General features: G+C 48.0%; 1 protein-coding gene across 3 annotated transcripts in view; it reads right to left on the reverse strand.

Annotated features, from left to right (window-relative positions):
* CABP1 (calcium binding protein 1) overlaps window positions 1-22,448 on the reverse strand; it is a 105,169-nt gene that overhangs the window by 31,971 nt on the left and 50,750 nt on the right. For 2 of the 3 annotated variants that reach the window (XM_032773683.2, XM_032773682.2), the window contains exon 1: window positions 13,391-14,376. The exons of the other annotated variant lie outside the window; for it this stretch is intronic. In XM_032773683.2, the coding sequence (XP_032629574.1) occupies window positions 13,391-14,005 (615 nt within the window). In that variant the 5' untranslated portion in view covers window positions 14,006-14,376. Of the gene's footprint in view, window positions 1-13,390; window positions 14,377-22,448 lie in introns of those variants that run through there. 3 annotated transcript variants of the gene reach the window in all.

Below are 22,448 nucleotides of genomic sequence, written 5' to 3' on the forward strand. Positions count from 1 at the left end.
AGTATGAGGAAATAATGGTGCATATGGGGCTCGCTATTCGCAGCCACCGCGTCCACTCTATGCAGCCACCCGCGAGCGAATGGCTCGAATGGAGAGTCTGCCATCGGATAATGAGGTGACCAGAGAGAACACTGAGCGTAGCACACCAAAGATTGGAGTGATGATTGACAGCATCCTGAACTCCCTGCGGACGCCCATCCAATGCTTAGGACACCAGCACCGATCACCCGCCGAGAGCATTTACAGCACAGAGATCAAGGCTCACCAGAGAGTAAGAGTGGAATCCACTGACAACCGCGTCAGCGAGCAGCGTGCATGCCGCCAGCGAGCACTCTACGAACGAGGTGATTCATGTATTAGGTCTCACTTCAGAGATATATCATTTGGCCCTGCGTTTGCGTCACTAGGGACTTGCTGCAGTTGCTTCAACCACCCTAGCTGCCGCCGTCTAGCAAGCAGCCCATCTGCTTGCGGAGTGCGGCACGCCGTGTAGCGGCTGGGAAAACGGAGCCGGCTAATGTCTATCAGCGCTCGTAATGTCGACACACAAATTGAAACGAGACAGCGCATTAGACTTTCTTCAAGACCTTGCCAAGCCTGAAGTTGGTTTCACGCCAAAGGGCTTTACCCAAATGGTAACCGTCTTCCGTGAAAGGACGTCTGAAAAATCTCATAACGTAAAAGCACAATATCAAATGAATCTCTCTATTGCCATCTAAGGAATTGTCCGACTCAAGTCCTGCAAATGGGAACCGTGCCCCATCGAGACACAACATGTTGCCACATATCCTCACCAAGACCGTGCGCTATGTAGGACCTCATGACCGAGGCTAGCGTTGGATTCGGAGAGCACTTCCAAAAAGTCTAATCAGCACTTACCTTCCATACCCCACGGCTGTATGAATTATATGGAACGCTCACAAGCACAGGGATGCTCTACTTTGATTTGCAAACCGCGTCCTTTGTCATCTTCCACCAGAGCTCCCAGTTCTTGGCCATTTATCCTACAGCAGCCCATTAGTATAGTGGAATGCTAGATTGAGGAGAGTGATTAGGGGTCACCACAAGCCCACACGCGTGGGAGATGTTGCGCCCCTACCAAGCAGACTGTAGACTATAGGTGTCTGGCAATTAACATGCCCTTTTCTTTACCGTGCAGCCGAAGCAAGGGAGGACGCGACGCTGCACAGATCGCCGTCCATCTCTCCTGCGACTAGAGAGACTAGCACCGGCAATTCGGTGGATGGTGCGATAGAAGATCAAGCGTGGCGCTACATGAGGGCTATGGCCGCACACGCGCGATGAGAGTAAGGCACCATTTGCTGAGATCCGCGGAACGTTCCAGAAAGGCGTACTCCTACCCTCCGGACCTCCTGCACCTGAGTTCCGCAATTGATGCTACCCCTCATAGGAGGTCCTGTGGCTCTCAAAGGTTGTTTGTGGCAAACACCAAGAATGCGTCCTGACAATAAGAGCTGTCACGCGCCTGTGCCGAAGGAAACAACTGATGCGTGTCCACTTGGACTGGCCATGTAGTTGTGCTGACTGAAAACAATCATGGACCAGAGTCTCTGACTCTACCAAGACCTTGGCCCAATCGCACCCCCGCTGGAGGTACGGAGCACACCACAGTACCGGATCGAGATCCGGACCTGCAACCCAGAGCAGCCCCGAGGTCAACAGATCTCGGGTCAGGAGCGGCTACGGGAGTCACACACGTGGGCTGTAGCAGTGCTGTGAGCCGAACGGTGCCCCAAGATTATTCGGGTCTAGGTGACATGGACCACGACCGTGCGGGAGTGCGACGGAGTGCTGAGGAGAAACAGCATTGGAACTGCAAGTGGCAATCGGGAGTGGGAGCGCCGACAGGACCTGGAAGCGTCTGCGGACCAACCGCTGATCATGAAACAGTGCCGCTCTGCTGCGAACAACAGAGGATGGTTGATAAGGAGGCTTGCACAAGAGACTGATTACTCTGCACGGCGTGCCAGGGGTTCAGCGCAGCCTTACTCTGTCAGGCATGAGATCGCTCGCCGTTAGGAAATGTCTCCGCGCGGAGGGCAACAGTAAGCTCGACCACATGCGTACGCGGGAAGCTTGTCAGGCACACCGGATTCGACGCCTCGTGGGCCGGATCGACAGTGCCGATGCGACAGTGCTCTCGGCGCAATGTCAGGTGCCGGGCAATCCGGCTGAGACAGGCTCTCTGATCTGCGTGCATTTGCACAGGAGCAGTAGGAGCAGGGAGCTCAACACGGCGGCGCTAGGAGCAGTCAGGCACTGATTCGACCCCTTGTGGGACCGGGGATGCAACGTGCGAGTGTTGTGTGCCCTCAGCAGGGTGGTTGGTAGCCGGCGACTCTCCGATTAGATAGCTTTGGCTGGCGTGCGTGGCACGGAAGCAGCAGGAGCAGGAAGCTTCAACCATGGCGCGTGCCTGGGAGCAGTCGCCTTGGATTCGAGGCCCTTGTGGGACTGGGATCGACATGCGGACGTTGTCGGTGCCGCAGCAGGAGTCGGTGCCAGCGATCCGATTGACGAGCTCTCTGGCTGCGGTGCAGTTGGGACGGAAGCAGCAGGAGCAGGAACTCAACCACGGCGCATGCCGGGAGCAGGCAGGCACTGGATTCGACGGCCCCGGACGGAATCAACAGTGCCGAAGTGTCATCAGTGCCTCTGCAGGTTGGTGCCCGGCAATCGACTTAGACGAGCCTCTGGACTGTGGTGCAGTTGGAGCAGAACAGCAGGAGCAGGGAGCACAACCACGGCGTTGCACCGGGAGCTGTTGGGCACTGGCAGGGAGTCATGGGCTTTCTCGACCTGAGAGAGGGAACGGTGCCGAGTCAACTTTGGTGCCGGCAACGGCGTGCCTGGTGGGGTCCAGTGCGAGGAGGCGCTTCTGTCCACCGAGTGGCCACGTCAGTGCAGAAGGTGAAGATAAATGAAAGTGCGCTCATGTTGTTCTCAGCTTAAAAGTCTGCAATGGGACTTAGCTGTGAAATGCGATTCCTGAGCACCGAAACAGGAGTCGTCTGATCTCCTGTCAGCAATGGCCTGTGGCAGGCCAAGCAAGGTTTAAGAACCGATGAGGGCTAGGCTCCGGCACCGTTTGCGGGAAGGCTACTCCCGCACCCCGCTAACTATTACACTAACTATGCTAATAAAGAAAACGCATAAGTACATAATATATATATAAAAGTTATTATATATACATATAAATGAGAAATAGGAGTACTAGGAAAGTGGAGGTCAGCTAAGAACTGCGCTTCGCATGTCCCAACGACCAAGCACGGGCGGTAAGAAGGAACTGAAGGGTCTGGCTCGGCAGGGGTATATATCCGGCGCCATAGCGGTGCCACTCCAGGGGGCACCCAGCCGACCCACCGAGTGTTGCTAGGGTAAAAATCTTCTGACGAACATGCACACGGCGCGCGCACACCTAACTGGAATGGATATGAGCAAGCAGTCGAAGAAGAAGCACTAATTATCCTCTGATCCCAGGGTCAGCCTGGGTTTGTACCTGGTGAGACACTAAGTGGTGCAGTCAATGGTGCTGGTGACTAGACAGGTGTTGCTCTTCCCTTGGAATCATCACTAAACCAATACCCCAGTGTGACACTGCAGATAGGTATGAGGCTGGAGATTCCGTCATAAAAACCAAAGTCCTGTTCATCTCCACTCTTTCAAGATTCAATGACACATTTTGTAAGAGTCAAGATGTTAACCCCAGTGTGAGGACTCCCGATCAAATTCCAACTCAGGTGATCATATTCTGCTTTCCTAAATGCCCTCTCCAGTTTTGTAAGTGAATACAGGTTTCTTCTTCACTTCCTGTTCTGAACAGTTGTGTCATGTTGCTGTGCAGTGTTACATAGCTGCCACATTCTACCCCAGAGTGGAGGCTGCATATCAGTGTGGGATGAAGTGCTCCATTTATATCCCTTCCCAGGGTGGTTGCAAGGGGCTACAGATGTGCAAAGTATGTTAAGTAAGGGATAGGTAGCACAGAGATTAGAAAATTTCAACACTTTTGATTTAATAGTGATTTCAGTCACAGGTATATTGAGTTTGATAGCCTCACATTGGTACAGTAGGCTACTAAACAAGTGTGCAGGACCACACCAATTGTAACAGCTGTTTGCCTCTATTCCAAGAAGGGATCTTGAACTGGAATAGAAATGTGATTCAGGTTTATGGATCCTGCTGACTATCTGCAAGTTCACATGAATGTCACTGGATAATTAAAAGGGAGCCCAAAGTTAGCTAAGCATCTTTTACTGGATATACATCATACAGTTGCTTGTTATTGGAAATCAATACCACTCATGGCTCATCAGAGGAAAACAGCAACTGGAGCTGTGATGCCGGAAAGAACCACAGCTAATTTTGGTGACAAATACACAGGATCTGCACTGTACATGGTGCCAAACTCTTCCCTGATTTATACCTTGTGCAAGCCCATTGAGTCCAATGATATTTCATGAAATATAAGTCAAGGCAATACGTAGTCCTTGGAACTTACATTGGGCTACTTTAGAGGACAAAAGATGAGCCTGATCCAGCCAGCAGGTTTATGCATGTCAGTGGGTTAGATATTACGTTGTATATTTGATGAGCAAAGCAATAATGGATATTTGTTTAGCTTGGTTTTACTTTGATGTTTTTACCAAATCCTTTAAAAATAAAGATCTATTTAAAAAATGCATCACTAACAGAATTAGTGCTCCCTGGCAGAGGTGGTGTGCACAAGAATCTTGCCCATTGCCCCTCAGTGCTTCAGTGTGCCTGGCTTCCATCCTTCAGGCTCTTTAGAAGCAAATCATGCGATAAATTCTCCCCTCTGCAGAGCAAAGGGTAGACTGCATGGATGTGCTCAAGTGAATCCATGTTTTTCTGTGTTCATAACACACAGGGTGCTCTGTGAATATATTCTGCATATCTCTAGTGCCTTCCAGCTGAGGAGCTGAAAGACATAAGTGAATTAAGCCTACAGACCCCACTGTGAGGTAAGTATTATCCCCACTGTACAGACAGGGAACAAAGATACAAGCAGGGTGACTTGCCCAAGGTCTTTAGCATAGCTAGAAGCAATGTGAATAGCCTGTCTCCCAATTCTGCATGTTAACCACAAGTCCCTCCTTCCTTTTCCAGTGGAAGATGTCAGTCAGTGGGTGCTCAGCACATCTAAAAATCAGGGTATTATTCTTTAGGTGCCTATACATTTAGATGCCCAACTTTTTAAGAATTAAAATTTGAAAATTTTAGCCTTTATATACATATATGTACATTCATGCAGGGGCATGTGCACATTTATTGGATTGTAAGGAAAACTGTATATATGAAGTTGTGTGTATATGTGTATTTTTAAATAGAGGGAGTTGTGTTCTGTGTGTATCCTTCTAAGAGAGTTTTGTGTGTACCTATATTTATGTGTATTCATAGAGAGTACTCTATATGTAAACAATAAGAATTTGTGTGTGTATATGTGTACATATATACATACATATATAAGGTGGTGTGTACACTAAATAAAATGATTTTGTTACATGATGCAGGTTGTGTGGATACATTTAAAGAAGTCTATATACAAACATGTTGGAATTTGTGTGAACATGGGAACATGTGAATGTTTGGAAAGGATTTGTATGTGTGTGTATATTCAGCTTGTCTTTGCACACAGAGATGCATGTGTGTGTGTGTACCCACACAAAGGAGTGTAGGTATGAAGGTTATATATCTAGATACAGGGGTACCCATATGTAGGTTGTATGTGTACATACAGGGATGCATGAACGTATGTATGTTGACTGTGTATATACATACAGGATGTGTATGTGAGTGAGCACACAGGCATATACTTGTGTAGTGGTTGTGGCCATGTGCGGTCTTCTTCTACCATGCAACATCTTCTGTACTAAATATCTGTTAGATGATGAGGGCAAAGAATTATCACTGCATCCTCCATGCTCCTGGGAGGAAGGAGCTGTTGAACTTAAATACCTCCTGTCCTGTTGGGAAGTTGAGGAGGACTTGGGAGCCGGATACCTCACAGCCTCGAGCCTCCCACAGTGCGTCACACGCGTGCCATAGATTGATACCCCTGAGCTAGAATATAAAGAAGTCTCCTAAGGAGAAACCTGCACTGAGACTGTAGTGAATTCTGCTGGCCAGCAGCAGAGGGCGCGTTGGTGACACTGACAAGGCAGAACCTCTCTCACTGGAAAGTCCCATAAAAGGCAGGGCCCCCGGAAGGGAGTGGAAGAGTCTCCCAGGGACAGAAAGTAGGGAAGAGTCTGAGTGGAATGGAGCAGAGAGGAAATGTTTGGTGTAGGAAAATGAAGCAGCGAACAGGGTCCCTTTGTGAAGATTTTTCTTGGATCACAATCCTGACCTTTCCCCTGAAACCAGTGACAGCACTGGATTTATGCTAGATGTCTGTGTCAAAACCAGCTGTTTTTCTTCTGCAGGTTTGTGGTAGGCTCTTGGGACCTGCATTCTGGGCCTGGGAACCAACTCTTTCCTGTCCTCTGATTCTGCACCAGGCACCCATGGTTAGGATCCCAGAGTTGTCTTTATACCAACATCCTGTTTCATCCCTCCTCTATAGTTTAACATTCTGGTCTCAGAACTGATCCTTTCTCTGAATCTGGGCTCACTCTGGATATCCACTTCTATGTTTCAGACAGGACCTCACAAACACCACAATAAATGCAGCAGGAATAATAGTCCAGTCAGAGAAAAGCAGCTGTAGAGGAGATGATGCTTCCCTCTTCTGTGTTACCCAAGTTCAATGTTTAATCAGCTAGGAAGGAGACTTAATGGAGTCAGTGCTAATGTGGGGACTGCACTATGACCCACTGAAGAAATGCTCTGCCCCCCAAATGATTATGTGAATCTAACATCCTAAATGTGCAGCTGTTAGAACTAGTCTCCTCAGTTCACCATAAACGTTGAGACATGACTGCTCATCTCCACTATAGCACAGCCTAGGACTACATCCAACAGCCTCTATCATTGCAACACAGTGACATCCCCTCTGCTACAGCACAACACACCATGCAGGGACCTCCATCAGTCACACACATCTGTGTAAGACAGTCTGGGATCCAGGAACTTCCATCACTGAAATATACATAACACACTCTCTCTCTCTCATCATTCAGACTGAAGAGTATCCTTGTGCATTTCTGGTTGGAGGGCTCTAAGTTGTGGGCCTGATGCAGCATTCTTAGTCAGGCAACACTCCCATTCAAATCAATAGGAACTCAGAGTTCCCAGTGATGTCAATGAAAGTTTTGTCTTAGTAAGGACCTCAGGATAACATGGAGAACAGGGAGACAGTGCTCACTCCTTCTCTGTGGGTGGCTGGGAAATATTCTCTTGCCTTGAAGTTTCTGGCTCCTTTTGGAGAAGGGTGTTCCTTATGGCAGTTACTCACCCCTACAGCTTGGGACCCCAACCACCTAATAAGCAGGGCTAGTTCCTTTCACTCTGGTTTGATCCATGATGCACCCTAACTCCATTGCTCTTCTACTAGTAAACGCCAAAGAGATGGAAGAAGACAGACAAGGAAAGGGAAATAAAAAGAAAACAGGGGGCTGTAAACAAGGTATTTCTCCTCCTCCTGTTTAATGTTCATTTGGTCACTAGAATTAAAACCAGATCTGGGAATGGGACTACAGACACCAAAAAGATAAAGCCTCTCATGGCCTCTGCAGATGGAAATGCAACAGGCCCTTTGGCTCTGGGCACTTACAGACAGAGCCTGTAAATATTTGATAGGCCCTTATGGCTTTCTCTGACCTGCATGATTCCCAGGCTATTAGAAAGCAGGTGACAGAAAACTGTGTTGGGAAATCACTTCATTAAAATATTTAACAGCCAGGCAGGGCATGAAAGCATTACAGCTCTGAAAACTGCTGGGTCTCACATGGCGGGATCACTTACAAATTAATATTACATGGCAAACGCCAGGAAAGGCTCTGCTTAAAGGGCCAGTACTGTGGAGCCAACAGATCCAAACAAGAAAGAATTGGAGTTATGCTACATCTGCACTGCTATCCTTGCTGACACACTATTACATTGCTATGCTACCAGGCTATTGCTGCACTGCTATCCTGCTGCCAGGCTACAGCTACCACACTACTGTGGCACTACCATCCCTACTGCCATGCTACTTCTGTACTGCTGTCCTGCGGGCACACTACCCACATCACTATACCTGTCATGCTACTACTGCAACACTGTCCCTGCTGCCACGCTAACGCTGCTGCCACGCTAATGCTGCAGCGCTATCTCTCCTGCCCGGCTGTCCCTGAACCACTGTCCCTGCTGCCACGCTAACACTGCAGTGCTATCCCTGCTGCCCGGCTATCCCTGAACCACTGTCCCTGCTGCGACACTAACGCTGCAGTGCTATCCCTGAAATCCACTTCTGCTGCCACCGCTAACACTGCAGTGCATCCTGCTGCCCGCTATCCCTGAACCACTGTCCTGCTGCGACACTACGCTGCAGTGCTATCCTTCTTCCCGGGCTATCCTGAACACTGTCCCTGCTGCGACACAACACTGCAGTGCTACCTCTCCCGGCTATCCTGAACCACTGTCCTGCTGCCACGCTAACACTGCAGTGCTATCCCTGCTGCCCGGCAGCCCTGAACCACTGTCCCTGCTTGCGACACTAACGCTGCAAAGGCACCCCTTCTTCCCGGCTATCCCTGAACCACTGTCCCTGCTGCCACACTAACACTGCAGTGCTATCCCTGCTGCCTGGCTATCCCTGAACACTGTCCCTGCTGCGACACTAACACTGCAGTGCTATCCCTTCTTCCCGGCTATCCCTGAACCACTGTCCCTGCTGCCACACTAACACTGCAGTGCTATCCCTGCTGCCTGGCTATCCCTGAACACTGTCCCTGCTGCGACACTAACACTGCAGTGCTATCCCTTCTTCCCGGCTATCCCTGAACCACTGTCCCTGCTTCCACACTAATGCTGCAGCCACACTAACGCTGCAGTGCTATCCCTTCTGCCTGGCTATCCCTGAACCACTGTCCCTTCAGTCACACTAACACTGCAGTGATATCCCTTCTGCCCGGCTATCCCTGAACCACTGTCTCTGCAGCCACACTAATGCTGCAGTGCTATCCCTGCTGCCCAGCTATCCCTGGACCACTATCCCTGCTGCCATGCTAACACTGCAGTGCTATCCCTGCTGCCTGGCTATCCCCGCACCACTGTCCCTGCTGCCACACTAATGCTGCAGTGCTATTCCTCTGTCACACTAACTGTGCTCCTCTCTCCCTGCTGCCATGCTAATGCTGCACTGCTGTCCCTCTATCACACTAATTCTGTATTGCTCTCTCTCCTGCCACACTGCCACATTACTGCTATACCAATATCACAGTACCACACTTCTGCACCACTGCCACATCCCATTGCCATGCTGCCATTCTACTGCACCACCATCCTTGCAACATGATGCCATGCTGCTGCTCCAACATCGAACACCAGGCTGCTATACTACTGCACCACTCTCCCACCTGCATGCTGCTGCACTGCTGTCCTCCTGCCACTGCCATTCTTCCACACCACTGCAGCACTGCACTAGTATCCCTCCACCACCCAGCTGCATTACTGCACCACTGCACTAATATCTCACCAGTACGCTGCCAGTCTAAGAAACTACTCCTGGACCATAACAACACTGCATTAAGTTCACTGTACAAAATTGTATTTCCATAATACTGCACTAATTTTACTCTCACTAATTCACATTCATCCTCCCCTCCAGCACTGTAGTAACATTTCACTCACTGTGTTATGGTATTACAACAGCACTGCACTGCCAGATTGGCACAGCCCTGCGCTAACATCACACTGAGTGCAATTGCCATGAGACTGTATATCATGCCTTTACAATATTATATTACTCTATCATTAGACTGCCAACCTGCTACAACACTACACAAATATCCCATCCTTGAACTGCCAAAATACCCGCAGACTGCACCAGTATCACTTCCTTATACAGCCCCAGGACTGTGTTGTTATATTACTGCATTGTCAGGACTGTACTATCAAGTCGCTCTGGGGCTGTACAACACCCAAGCATAAGTACTACACTAAAACGCTTTTATAATATTATGTGTTACTCCACAGAGCCAACACACTAATATGTCATTAGTCTAATGTGACACTGTGGCTTATACTAAAACACTATTACACCAGCTCACATCTGTTTATCCATGCACCGCTCAACTTCTGCAGTACAGTTTGATGCACTGAAACAGCACTATTGCTCTATATACAATACCAGTGCACCTTGAGTGTAGTTAATAAAATACTTCTTTCTGCATTACCATATCCTGACAGTACCATGCCTCAGCATTAGCCTGGAGCATACACCATCAATGCGCCACATAGTTGTGCTAGCACACCAGTTATATATTTATAGCACTTCTGTCCGTGCTCTGTGTTTCTTCCTGTACAGTTACAAATCTATCTGCCTAAGACACAACTCTGGAGTCCTGAATTGCTATTTCACACTGTTACTGCAATAATGAAATACCGTGTGAAGTCATCCCTGCAAAGTTTTCTGCCTCTGATTGTACCATTCTGCATACGTGACCATATCATTGCACCACTACGTAAATAGAGGACGATGTTTTGCTTGTGTATCACTGGGGCAACACATACTGGTGCCCCTGGATCATGCTTCATTGTTACTGTAAATCTGCAGCATTGTGCTCCCCTCCTAATGTGCAACTGAAAATTTATTTTAACTGATTCACTCACTGTGTGATAACAAAACAGTGGGCTGGGTGTGTTAGCTAGAAGTTCCTGGACTAAAGAAACTGTTTACTGTATGGTGCTGTTGCCATCTTTTAATTACAGTGTATAATAAATGGGTGTTGCAACTCCTTTCATGCTATACTGCAATCCTGGACATTACTGCACCCCTGTGACACTGCATCCACCCATGATTGAAACTTGGGTTCCTATAAGTATAATTTCCTGTCCTCCCCTACTACTGCAAACTCACATTTCTATCCAACTGCTAACATTCACTTCTCCACTCCTGGGATACAGCCTCCATCCCTTCTATTACCATGACAAAACTTGCACTTGCTTCTGTCCTCAGGCCTCCATCCATTCCTGAACTTTACAATTACAATTTTATTTACTTTGTGCTCCTGCATCCAACTATTTCTGCATTCCATGCTGCAGCTATCAGGGCATTACTGCACTGCTGTGTTCACCCATTCCCAAATGTTCCTACTACAACCCACTCCACACTCCTGTCTTACATTATCCACTGAATGGTCATTTCATCTAAATCCTTTCAGAGAAGGCAAGAGGCAGACAGACACAGATACAGAATGTCAGGCTATGAAGAAAGATCTCTGTTTATTCACAGGCACTGGGGCTATGCACTGGGTAAAAGAGCCAGAAGCAGCATTTAATCTGTGCCCTTCTTTCTTGTAAGCAAACAGGCATTGATGAACTGGGGGGACTACATCTTGCAGAGTTTATGGCATGCAGTAGAAGGTGGTGACACCTGAAAGTGCGTAGGCAACAATGATATAATAAAGATGCCATTCAGAGCCAGTTTCCATCAGTGGGAAAAGGTCAATTAAAAACTAGGTAGACAATGGCTTTTGTATTGGGGACCCTGGTATGGATTTATTTTGTGGTTCTGATACTTTGAGGCCATGCAGTGCTGCAGAGCTAAAAACCATACTCAGTTACATCTCCACTGCTGTCAGCCAGGTTGCAGAGATGTAACTGAACAGAATTTAGACCACAGATTTCCAGATATGCTGGTGGCATATTGTTCTTTGTCACCTAATTGAGCACTGACACTGACCAGAACCCTGAATGTTGTTACTGAAAGACTTTATCCCTGAGTTTTGATGTCCTGTTTGTGGGGCTGGGGGGAAATACTAGTTCTGAGTCCATTGCAACAATAATATTCATGTCCCAACAAACAAACTATTGTTGATGATGCAAAGTCCTAGGGAAGGGGAACAGGTGAGGTTTGATTTTCTTCAGTGCAGTCAAGGTTATCAGAGGTAGACAGCACTTTCTGACACTGAACAAAACAGACTTAGTGCACTCTGTCCTTGCTCTTGACTACTAAGGTTCTGCTTCTCCCTTCCTCTCTCCACCACACCAACTTGACTAGACATTTCTACAGAACCTCCCAAGCCAGCTTTGTCTATAAAACAAAACCACAAATCCTAATTCTGGTTTCACTGATTACTCTCTGTACCGGAATTTAGCACTTCAGGCTACTGGTTTATACCTACAGTTGTGCTTCTGGGAGACTGCAGTTACATTAATCTTCCTGAAGATTACATTTCCCAGTACGGTAACATCCCATAATGGTTCTAAATGAAAACTGGAAGCGAGGCTCCCTTTGCCTCTTCACTTCTAAAAAGTAGCCCTGTCAGGGTAATTTCATTACCAGGCGCAGTTTAAAACAACAGCTTTGCACAGAAAGAGCTTGCAAATACTGAAGGCATCTGTTCCATCTCAACACACTGACTGAGAGGGTTTCAGAATTGGGTCAGAATGATTTTTTGTCCCCCTCCCTTCTTCTGACAGCTCTGCCATCATAAATGATTCGTAATCTCATTGCACATAAATGTACCTTAAGGAGAAGTAAACATATAAAGAAAAGAAAGGGTGCAAGAAAGACCCTAATATCTGCATGTGTTTTTCAGATCAGATTATTTGACTCCCCCCCACCCCGACACAGACACAGTTTAGCTCAGACAACTGGAGTGGATTTTCAGTGAACCAAGGAGAGAGGGGGATGGGGTGAGGGGTGGGATTCATTTCGGTGCTGGGATGAAATTGATATCTCTCAGAGCACCACACACCGTGCAGCACATGCAGAGCCAACCAGAAAGAACCCTTTTTCACACAGCAGACCAGGGCAGCTGGGGCAGTGTCTGCCTCCCAAGGAGAATTCCTATAAGCCATTGATCTGACAGGGTTTGTTCTTTCGTTAGGGAAGACACAAAGTGCACAGATGCTCCCCTCACTTTATCAATAGACACTCGCAAAGCCAGCTCCCAGCCTGCACACCTGAGCCTATCCTGTGCCCATCCGTGGTACAAGCCTTCCTGCTCCACACAAACACACGCACCCTAGTTCACAATTGCAAGGAAGAAGCCCCTTTAACTTTGCACCACTGTGATGCAAATGGCTCAGAGAAGTTTTGCAGAGGCAGCCAGGAAGCAGTGCATTTATAGCTGCAAGCTTATTTCTAAAGCACAGGAGGGCTCCGAGCCAGCAAGCCAAAGATGTGTAAAGGGGCAGAAAGATGCAAGTGCTGGGGGAGGATGGGAGGAGAGCAGATGTGAGACCCTCTGGTCCTTACCTGGCCAAAGACAGAGCTGAGAATGGGGTGCAGCTGGTGGAAGAGGGGATCTGGTTCCCCGGACCTGTCGCTGCTGTTGGACTTGGTGGAGTACCTGCTGCTGGATTTGGACAGAGGTGACGAGCCTTCAGAGAGCTTTAGGGACTCTTTGCTAGACCCCTCTCTGTGACTGAAGAAAAAGTCTTCCTCCCTCTCCTCCCCATCCCTCTGAGTGTGCTGCTTCTGTTGGTCCAGGTTGGGATGCTGCTGCTTGTGGTGGTGATGGTGATGTTGGTGATGATGCCTAGATGTCCTGGCTTGCTCCTTGCTGATGCCTCTGCTTGGACCTCCTTCTGCTGGCTCCGGCTGGCTCCCACCCTGTCCATGTGACTGCTTCTTGAGCCCCTTCACTCCATTCTCCTTGACTCCTGGGTGGCAAAGTGGCCTCCTGGAACTGGGGTCCCCATGGAGCTGCTCCTGGCTGCTCAGCTCCCTCGCTGGGTACCTGGGTTGCCCTTTCCCGTCCTGGGCATGGCTGTTCCTGGGCTGGGGCTCTGCTCCTACCGCAGCCCTCTGGCTCCCCCCTGCCTTCAGCAGCAAAGTCTTGGATTCGCTCTTTGCACTGGGCGAGCTCATCTCGGGGAGGCTACAGAAGCATCTTAAAGCCAGTGGCGGCTGCTGTCTGGGAGAAGCTCTCCGCCCAGCAGTCCCCGCAGGCTGGAGGAAGTGCTCGTGGCATGTCCTTCAGAAATCTGCTTAAATTCAGCACCACAGCCCATGTGACAGCTCCAGACAATGGCCTGGGAAGACACCGGCTCCGCCAGGAAGCAGGGGGCTGGAGGGCACCGTCTCCTCAGCAGCAGCCTGGCCTCCCCCTCCCCTTGCCGGCAGCCCAAGGTGCCGACGCGCAGCTCCTTCAGGTGAGGCGCTCAGTCTCCTCCCCTCCCCAGCGAGAGGAGCCGACCCGGGGCCGTTGGGAGACAAGCAGGGCGCTCCGTGGCGTCTCCCACCCAGCCCGGCTGCGCTGTCTGCAGCTTCCCAGCAGGCAGGGGGAGCATGGAGATCGCTGCGGCAGCTGCATGAATTTTTAACCGGGGATCGTGTGGCGCGTGAGCGTGAAGGGGAGTCCGAGCGCCTGAAACCCGAATCCGTCCCTCTCACCCACGGGAGGGGCTGAGGGAGCCGGTTCGGTGTCAGGCAGAAAATGAGCGTCACCATAAACATCCCCGGACGCTTCACGTTAAACTCCTTCCCCTGTCGTGGTAACCGGCCCCCGCCGTGACTGGCAGGGGGATCAACTTTCCAAGCAGCCCCGGCCCAGCTCTTTTGTGTGAGCATGAACTTCAAGAGAGGAAAGCGGACATCAGAAAAGGGACTAAATCAGGGTGCTGATAAGAAATAAAGTTTGGCACCGCTGCGGGGAATCTCACACTGCAGAGCGCAGGAGCAGGGCACCGCTGCGGGGAAGCTCACACTGCAGAGCGCAGGAGCAGGGCACCGCTGCGCGGAAGCTCACACTGCAGAGCGCAGGAGCAGGGCACCGCTGCAGGGAAGCTCACGCTGCAGAGGGCAGGGGCAGGGCACCGCTGCGGGGAAGCTCACGCTGCAGAGGGCAGGGGCAGGGTATCGCTGTGGGGAAGCTCACGCTGCAGAGGGCAGGGGCAGGGCACCGCTGTGGGGAAGCTCACGCTGAGGGGTTGGGGCAGGGCACTGCTGTGGGAAATCTCACACTGCAGGGGTCAGGGACAAGGCACTGCTGTGAGGAAGCTCACACTGCAGAGGTGCTAGCTGAGTTGAAGGCACTGCTGTGAGAAGGCTCCCATTGGTGTAGTGATGGCTTCCACTGGTGCATTGCTGTGAGGATGCCACAGCTATGAAAGTGGTAGTTAGCGCTGCAATTGGGGACTCCACATTCCACAGAGTTCTAGCAGGCATTTTCTGAGCACTGTTTTTAGGGAGCTCACACTGCTTAAGTGGTACATCCCTGGAATCTTAGACCTGGATCCAAACTCCTTACTGGTATAATTGGCAGGAACAAATCCCTGGATCAAAACACTCCAAAAGGTGGAGGTTCAGATTCCTGATCCAAATCCCAAAGTTCTCAAAGTTCAGGAGGGTTGGACTCAGTTGTTCAGACTATTTTAGAAATAGCTTCTTCCTGTGATGTAAGCCTGGTAATGGATCTGGGGCCTTGGTTCAAGGGCATTATATAAATAAATAAATGTTTGTTTCTAAGAAATTGGTGTCTCAAGTTTTACTGTAATCAAACCCAGGACATTATTTGGAAAGGGTGACAGGTCTGAAAAGGGGCTTTAAAATTTAATCAGTTGTTGTTGGACAAAGAGAAGTGCTAAATGTTCCTATCAGACACATGTTCTCAGTGAGTAAAGGCCACACTCTCCCCTTCCCCAACTTTTGCATGCTGTGCTTATGTTGCATTAACAATCCTGGAGACTGAAGGCGCTTAGCTACAGAACAGGTACAGCATGTTCAGCTGCAGTGCAAGATTCTCCTACAATATGCCTCAAGTCCTCTCTAGGGTCAAGAGAAGAGTCCAATTTCTCTGGCTAATTAGTGCCAGTTGTGATAGAGGTTATTGTGATGAGGACATTTGTCCAGCAGTAATTTCCTGATCAAATCTACACTGTCATTCTAGCTCTTAATTACAGCCCAGCTGCCCTTTTGTATAACTGGCTGTTCATATTTTATAATATTAAACTAAAATTGCACTCCAGAAGCAGTAGGGCTACATGTATGAGAGGCAGAGTCCTCGCTAGAACTACTGCAGCTGGAGAACTCATGGATACTGAAGAGGCACTTCTGCAAGGAAGCTCACGCTCAACAGCAAACTGGTATGAGAATCCATAATGAATAACTCATACAGACATTAGGTGTGCTTTGGGAAGACCATCGTGCTGGAGTTATGATATTTTAGAGAAGTTGGCATTCCTAGAGTCCCAGCTGGCACTGACAGTGCACTGCTGTGAGGAAGTTCACACCACTGGAGTGCTACTTGACATTGCTTGCTGTGAAGGAGTATGAAGTTATTGGGGCTATTTCTGAGGACTGTGGTGATACCACTGCCAGCAGACGGGTTATAGTTCCCTGTCTCAACCAACTGAGCACTGCAGAATTTTGAGCAGATGCCTCAGTTGTGGGAAGGGAGTCACTTATGCAGGTGTGTGATTCATCACTTTGGAGAGCATTTCAGGGATGAGGGTAAGAAACAGCGCTGCTGAGTCAATAACAATGCAGCCTAAGAGCCATGTTATAGAACAGAGCAGCAAGGAAACAGGCAGCAGCTGAAACCAGTGCAGAATGGGACAGAGTGAGAGCATGGATCTAACACCTGTTGTTCACTAACCCAGGCCTAGGTCTCATCTGGGAAGGAACACGTTTGGAGAATCTGAGATGGCCCCTCCTTTCAAATTTGTGTTTAAAGTTCTTCACTTATGTCCTCTTGCAGACAGTTTAATCTTGGGATCGCAGTGTAAGGCAAGAGGCTGTGTGGCACTGGCTGAATACTAAAGAGTTAGCTGATCTGCAGGAGCCAAATACCAAGGAACAACAGTGCCCAGTTACAGAGTGAACCACCATAAATCCAGCTGTTAGATGTATATGAGCATCTCTCCAGAGAGAATGGATATTCTATGCCATCTGGCAGTAGAAAAGAGGACAGAACAGAATCTTTGAGACACTAAGATTATATTACATAACATGCGGACTCACTTCTTCCTGAGATGGAACTAATGTCAAAGCTATTTGTGTAATTCAAAATCAGAGACTAATCCAGAAAGGGGATGGCATTCCATTCCCAAAATCATAAGCATCTCAATGTCAGCAAGGGGCACGGAGGTGCCTGTCCCATTCCAGCAGGTAATTATGAATGCAGTACTGCCTGTAAGTGGTAACAATCCTGCCCAGTCTTTATAACAATTAACAAAATCTCTTTGCTGTTGGGATCTGAATCTTTTTGCCCCTCCTTAGCACTAGTGAAAAGGGCCTGGAAGAAATGGAACAGGATTCAAAGGAACCAGGGGTGTTTTATCTGTCCTAAAGGGAACTCAAAAGAGCACATTTCAGTTTGTATTAAAGAGGCTACGGAGCAGCCCTGTTAAGGAACTGCTTGATAGTGAGATGAGTGAGAAATGTCCCAGGACAAGCTGTGAAGCCCAAAAATACCTGAGGGAGAGGCCATGGGCTTTGTGATTCATTGGAACAGATCTTTCTGCTGTATTACATTTTCCTGGTTCTTGTCTTCCTTACACTTGCATTTGGGGTAACACTACTTTCTTCTATTAAAACTATAACATTCTGCTCTCCAAGGAGCACCTCCGTCTGAGCATCTCAAAGTGCTTTACAAACACAACTACGCGTATGGGACAGGCAGGTCTCATCCTCATTTTACACGTGGAGAGACTGAGGCACAGATAAGTTAAAATGACTTTTACCCAAGGTCACACAGCAAGTCAATGACAGAGCTGGGAACAGAAGAGTCCTGACTCCCAGAAGCCCCTATTCTATCTCCTCCTGAGCATTCCTTTTCTATCATTCTCCCACTCTCAGGTTCAGACATTCTTCCATAGGGCTGCTTTAGCTTTGAACTCACTCACTAACCTTGTGCACTAAATGAATGCTCTCTTCTTGTTAGGATCCCATCTTGGCCTGTGAAACCTATTAGTGGCATCCTGCCAGGGGATCAAGAGTAGGACATTACCTTATACAAAGTGATAAATCACTGCTTGGATATCTGACAAGCAGCTATGGCATTATGTATCCAAGCTGTACTGGCTATTTAATGTAGAATGTAAGTTCCTTGGGTGACAGGCCGTCTCTTCCTCTGTGCTCTGTAGAGCGCTGAGCCCAATACTGGTGCACATGAAATAGCCTCTGAATCACTCCAAAACATGCTAGACCAACTCCTGTTCCCAAGCAAGCCAATGGGCATTTTGCTACTGATGTTGATGGAACCAGAATTTGGCTCATATGCTGCGACTGAAAAGGCATTCTGAAATGATAATGGTAGAAAGATGTTTACTGAGGATTTTTGGGAACAAGGATTCCTTTCCTGAGGAAAGTGAGGTGAAACTGAACTTGTTTTAGTCTTTAAAGTTGTTGCCTTTATAGGGATCTAAGCATGATCAGAGTGTGTGAAAGGCTCCTACAGAGACCCATTTTGGTACAGCAAAGGCATAGGAATTTAAGTTCAAGGAATAGGGGATAAGAGAAATTAGAAGAGATTTTTTTTTCTTCCAGAAGGTTATTTTTATTATAGAATCATCCATCAAAGGAAGAAGGAGTGAGAAGGATGAACAAACTGAAAGCAAAGGTGAATTAGGCAGAGCTGCTGGGTTGCTAGAGAGGGGACTTGTCCCATGGCAAAAGAAGGCCCTTCACATCCGCTACCTCTCTGTCTCTGTCAAATGATGATGCAGAATCACAGTGTGTTTCAATGGGAACAAGGGTGCCAAGTGTCTGCCTTCAGGGGAATTGCAGTTGGCCAAGCATGTGTCTGTCTCTAAAGGGAGCTACAGCATCGACAGCTGGAGGTTCTGTTTGCTTGATGATGTGGCGTTGTTCTTTAGGTCTTACTCCATAGGAGAATAATAATCCCCACAGCATTACAAAGGCATTATTGTTCTGGCTGTAATCGCTTTTCTCAAATCCACTCCAGTTACCTACACATGTAGTGTCACTGGGAACAGAAAGCTCATTTCAGCCAGCACTAGATGAAGGGCAGTAAGCAGGCAGGAGAGGACTGAGTTCTGCAATCAAATAACTCTGAAGAGGAAAGGGACAAAAGTGGCCCTGTGGGGACTCTAGGGAGGGATGGGAAAGAAAGAGGGTTCAGCAATCTCAGTGGCAGCAGAGATGGAAAGACAGAGACACCAGCCTACAAGAGAGAAGAGAAAACCTACAGGAACCAGAGATAGTGTGAGAGAGCCAAGAACTATTGAGAGAGAGGAGAGAGGAGGAGAAGGGGAAAATATGAGAGAGAGAAAGTGAAGCTCTGTTTTGTCTTCTTAGCTACAGGGGATGTAGTGATGCTGCAAGGCCTGTCAGAGGGAGAATCAGGTGGTGCCCTTCTAGCAGGACAGTGGGGACATGGAACATGGGAGCAATCTTCAATGGAGTGAAGGAGAAAGATACAGGGGCAAACAGCATTTCTTGTCATGATGATGCTAGGGAAAGATGCAGACCTTTGCATGGCTAGGGCCCTGTGTTGCTATCATGATGGGCCACTTAAAGCAAGAGATGATATTGCACACATCAGTGAACTTTAAACATCTTTGCAATTGGCCACCCCAAGCAGAAAAGGAAATGTAAGAAATGCCCTGCCCCTCTAAGGGACAAATACAGCAGGGCTTCCCTGAGCCAAAGAGCAGGGCCTAACTTCACCCAAGCTCCAGCGAAGCAGCAGCTCACCCCAACTCAGTTCCATAGCAAACCCAGGAATCTTCCTAGAGCTGCATCCTTCTGAACTCCCTCTTACAGACCCAGCTCTAGCCCTACAGGCTGGGAAGGGAATTAACTCAGTCCTTAAAGCTGGGTTGGCCCTGCAGATCTATTCACTCTCCATTCAAAGTGGATAACTGTGGTCCTTCCTCTAGCCAGACCCATTCCCTACCAAATTGTGATCCACTTCACAGTGCACCTCTACCTAGCAGGGCATTCTGTGGCATAGAAGAAGGGGAGGGTAAACCACATGGCAGATGGAGCAGCACATTAAGTTGTAGATTTCTGAGTCCTTGTGTTAAAAAGAATTCTTCATGTAAAAAAATAAAAGCAGTATTGACATGGCTCTATCAGGGACACGTGGGTGCCAGTCTGTGGATGGCAAGCGGAAGTCCCAGGGCAAAAAAACATGTGGTGCCAGAGAGTAAATAGAAAAGTAAAGTTCTATCAATTGGCTCATCTTTAGCTCTAATTGAGCACAACAATTAACATGGGAGGACAAGTTTTCACAAGAGACCTCTCAATACTCTCCTTCCAGATGAGCCCAGCTCTCCCAGGCATCTTTCCTGGATGAGTCCAAATCTCCCAGACACCCTGCTTCCTCTGGGAGCTCACAGCCTCCAGCCTGTGGGAGGGTGAGGCAGTCTCAAGATATCAGGTCATGTGATGGGGTGATCTCTTCCCCTGAAGGGAAGAGAGGAAGGCCTAAAATTACACCTGGGTCATATGAGCAGTGCCCTCTTTGCAGAGAGATAGGGGGACTCTTGAGCTGAATATTGAGCAGAGGTGAAAGCATCCCTGCCTATGTTGTAAATGTCTTCCATTTTTGCCTGCTTTGGCATATTTTTAATATGTGCCAGCAAGCAAAGACTACTCTCTATTTATCACATCCTACTTACCAAACGCTGAGGGGTTGCATTTGGAGGGCTTCTTGAGGGATGGAATGGGAGCAAGGATCTGCACTGCGGAAGGACCGAGGGGATTGCTATTGCCTTTATTTATAGCCTAGCACGGTGATCTTTGCTGCAGCCAGTCCATCCTTGGTAGAGGACACGTCTTGACCTTATGATAGGAAATGGCTCTTTTCTGCAACTCAGGATTCACTGGGAATGAAGTGTCCGTGTGTGCCATTTGCAGATGATGACAGATTCTTGTGCCATTTCATCTTGCCACCCCCTGCCAAGTGTTTGAGAAATTAGTACACAAGCAGTTGCTCCTTTTCATCCATTTGCTCTCCAATATAACAACTAAAACATGAGCTTTCATCATGACACTGCAGGGGGAACTCAGTTATTACAGCAAAAGAGCTAAGGGTGTAAAATAAATAACCTTAACTCAAACTCAGATTGGATTGGTCAGAGTGATTCACTCATTATCTCCAGGCTCCAGGGCGGCTGTTCTCCCTTCATTGCAAAGATTTTACATAATGAACATAGCTAATGGTACAAAATCAACAAGGTGCCATTAGAACATAGCTCTGGAGAGACAATTTGGCACATACAGCCAATAAACAGAAATGAAAACATGAGTCTGAATATATGGACATGCACTGACCAACTTCAGCTTAACCTTGTTCACTGTGGGGAGGAGGATAAATCACAATAGCTTGAAGCTTCATCACCTCAGGCTGGGATCTGATCCTTAAAATCGAGGGGATTCTTGCAGGATCAGGACCTAATTCATATACACTAAGCAGGTTTAAGTCTGTTTAGAACCTGAGAGCTGTCTAAGGCAATCCCAAGGGATTGCAAGAGGTGGTGCTGGTGACTCAGGTCAAAATTATCAAACTTGGCGTTAAAATGATGTATGTAAAGATCTTGGCTAGGGCTCCTAAGGAAAAGTGGCCTGCAACTCCCACAGAAATCAACATAAGCTGCAGTAGCTCAGCACCTCTGAAAATCAGGTCACTTTTACTTAGGTGCCTAAATTGGATTTAGATTCCTAACTTTAGGCACCAAATATAGAATCATAGCATTCAAGGCCAGAAGGGACCAGTAGATCATCAGGTCTGACCTCCTGTGTAGCACAGGCCACCAACACAACCCGCACACTAAATCCAACAACCGAAATAAGACCAAAGTAAACAAGACCCATAAAAAACTAGATTATGTTTCACAGGGAGAGATAGGAGGGAATAGGAAAGACCGAGATACATCAGTGCTTGAGGCCTCTGCAATCGCAAGAAAATGATTAAATGAGATATACCGAGATAATCCTGGCAAGTGACTCACACCTACATGCTACAGAGGAAGACAAAAAAACCCCAAACCCTGATCACAATATGAAAAGTTTGAGACCAGTAGATAGCCCTCTTTTCTCTGAGTCAATGCTGAACCAACACTCTATCACACTGTTAGGGGGTACTGTGCTATTGGAGGTATCATCTTGTGCATGAAACATAACACAAAGGCACTGAAGATTCATAGTCACTAAAAGATCCAATAATATTTTTCAAGAGTTTGAGTACTACCCTGATTTCCTAATAGCTTGAATAGTTAATTAGCCCAGAATCTCCAAGTTATTTCAATGCTTAATTACCATTAATTTCAATGACAGTTAGGCACCTAAATACCATTGAGGATCAGGGCCATTCTGCCTAACTTTCCATTCAGTTTTAACTGAA

This window comes from Chelonoidis abingdonii, chromosome 22 (genome assembly GCF_003597395.2).
Source record: "Chelonoidis abingdonii isolate Lonesome George chromosome 22, CheloAbing_2.0, whole genome shotgun sequence".
Classification (NCBI taxonomy): domain Eukaryota; kingdom Metazoa; phylum Chordata; order Testudines; family Testudinidae; genus Chelonoidis; species Chelonoidis abingdonii.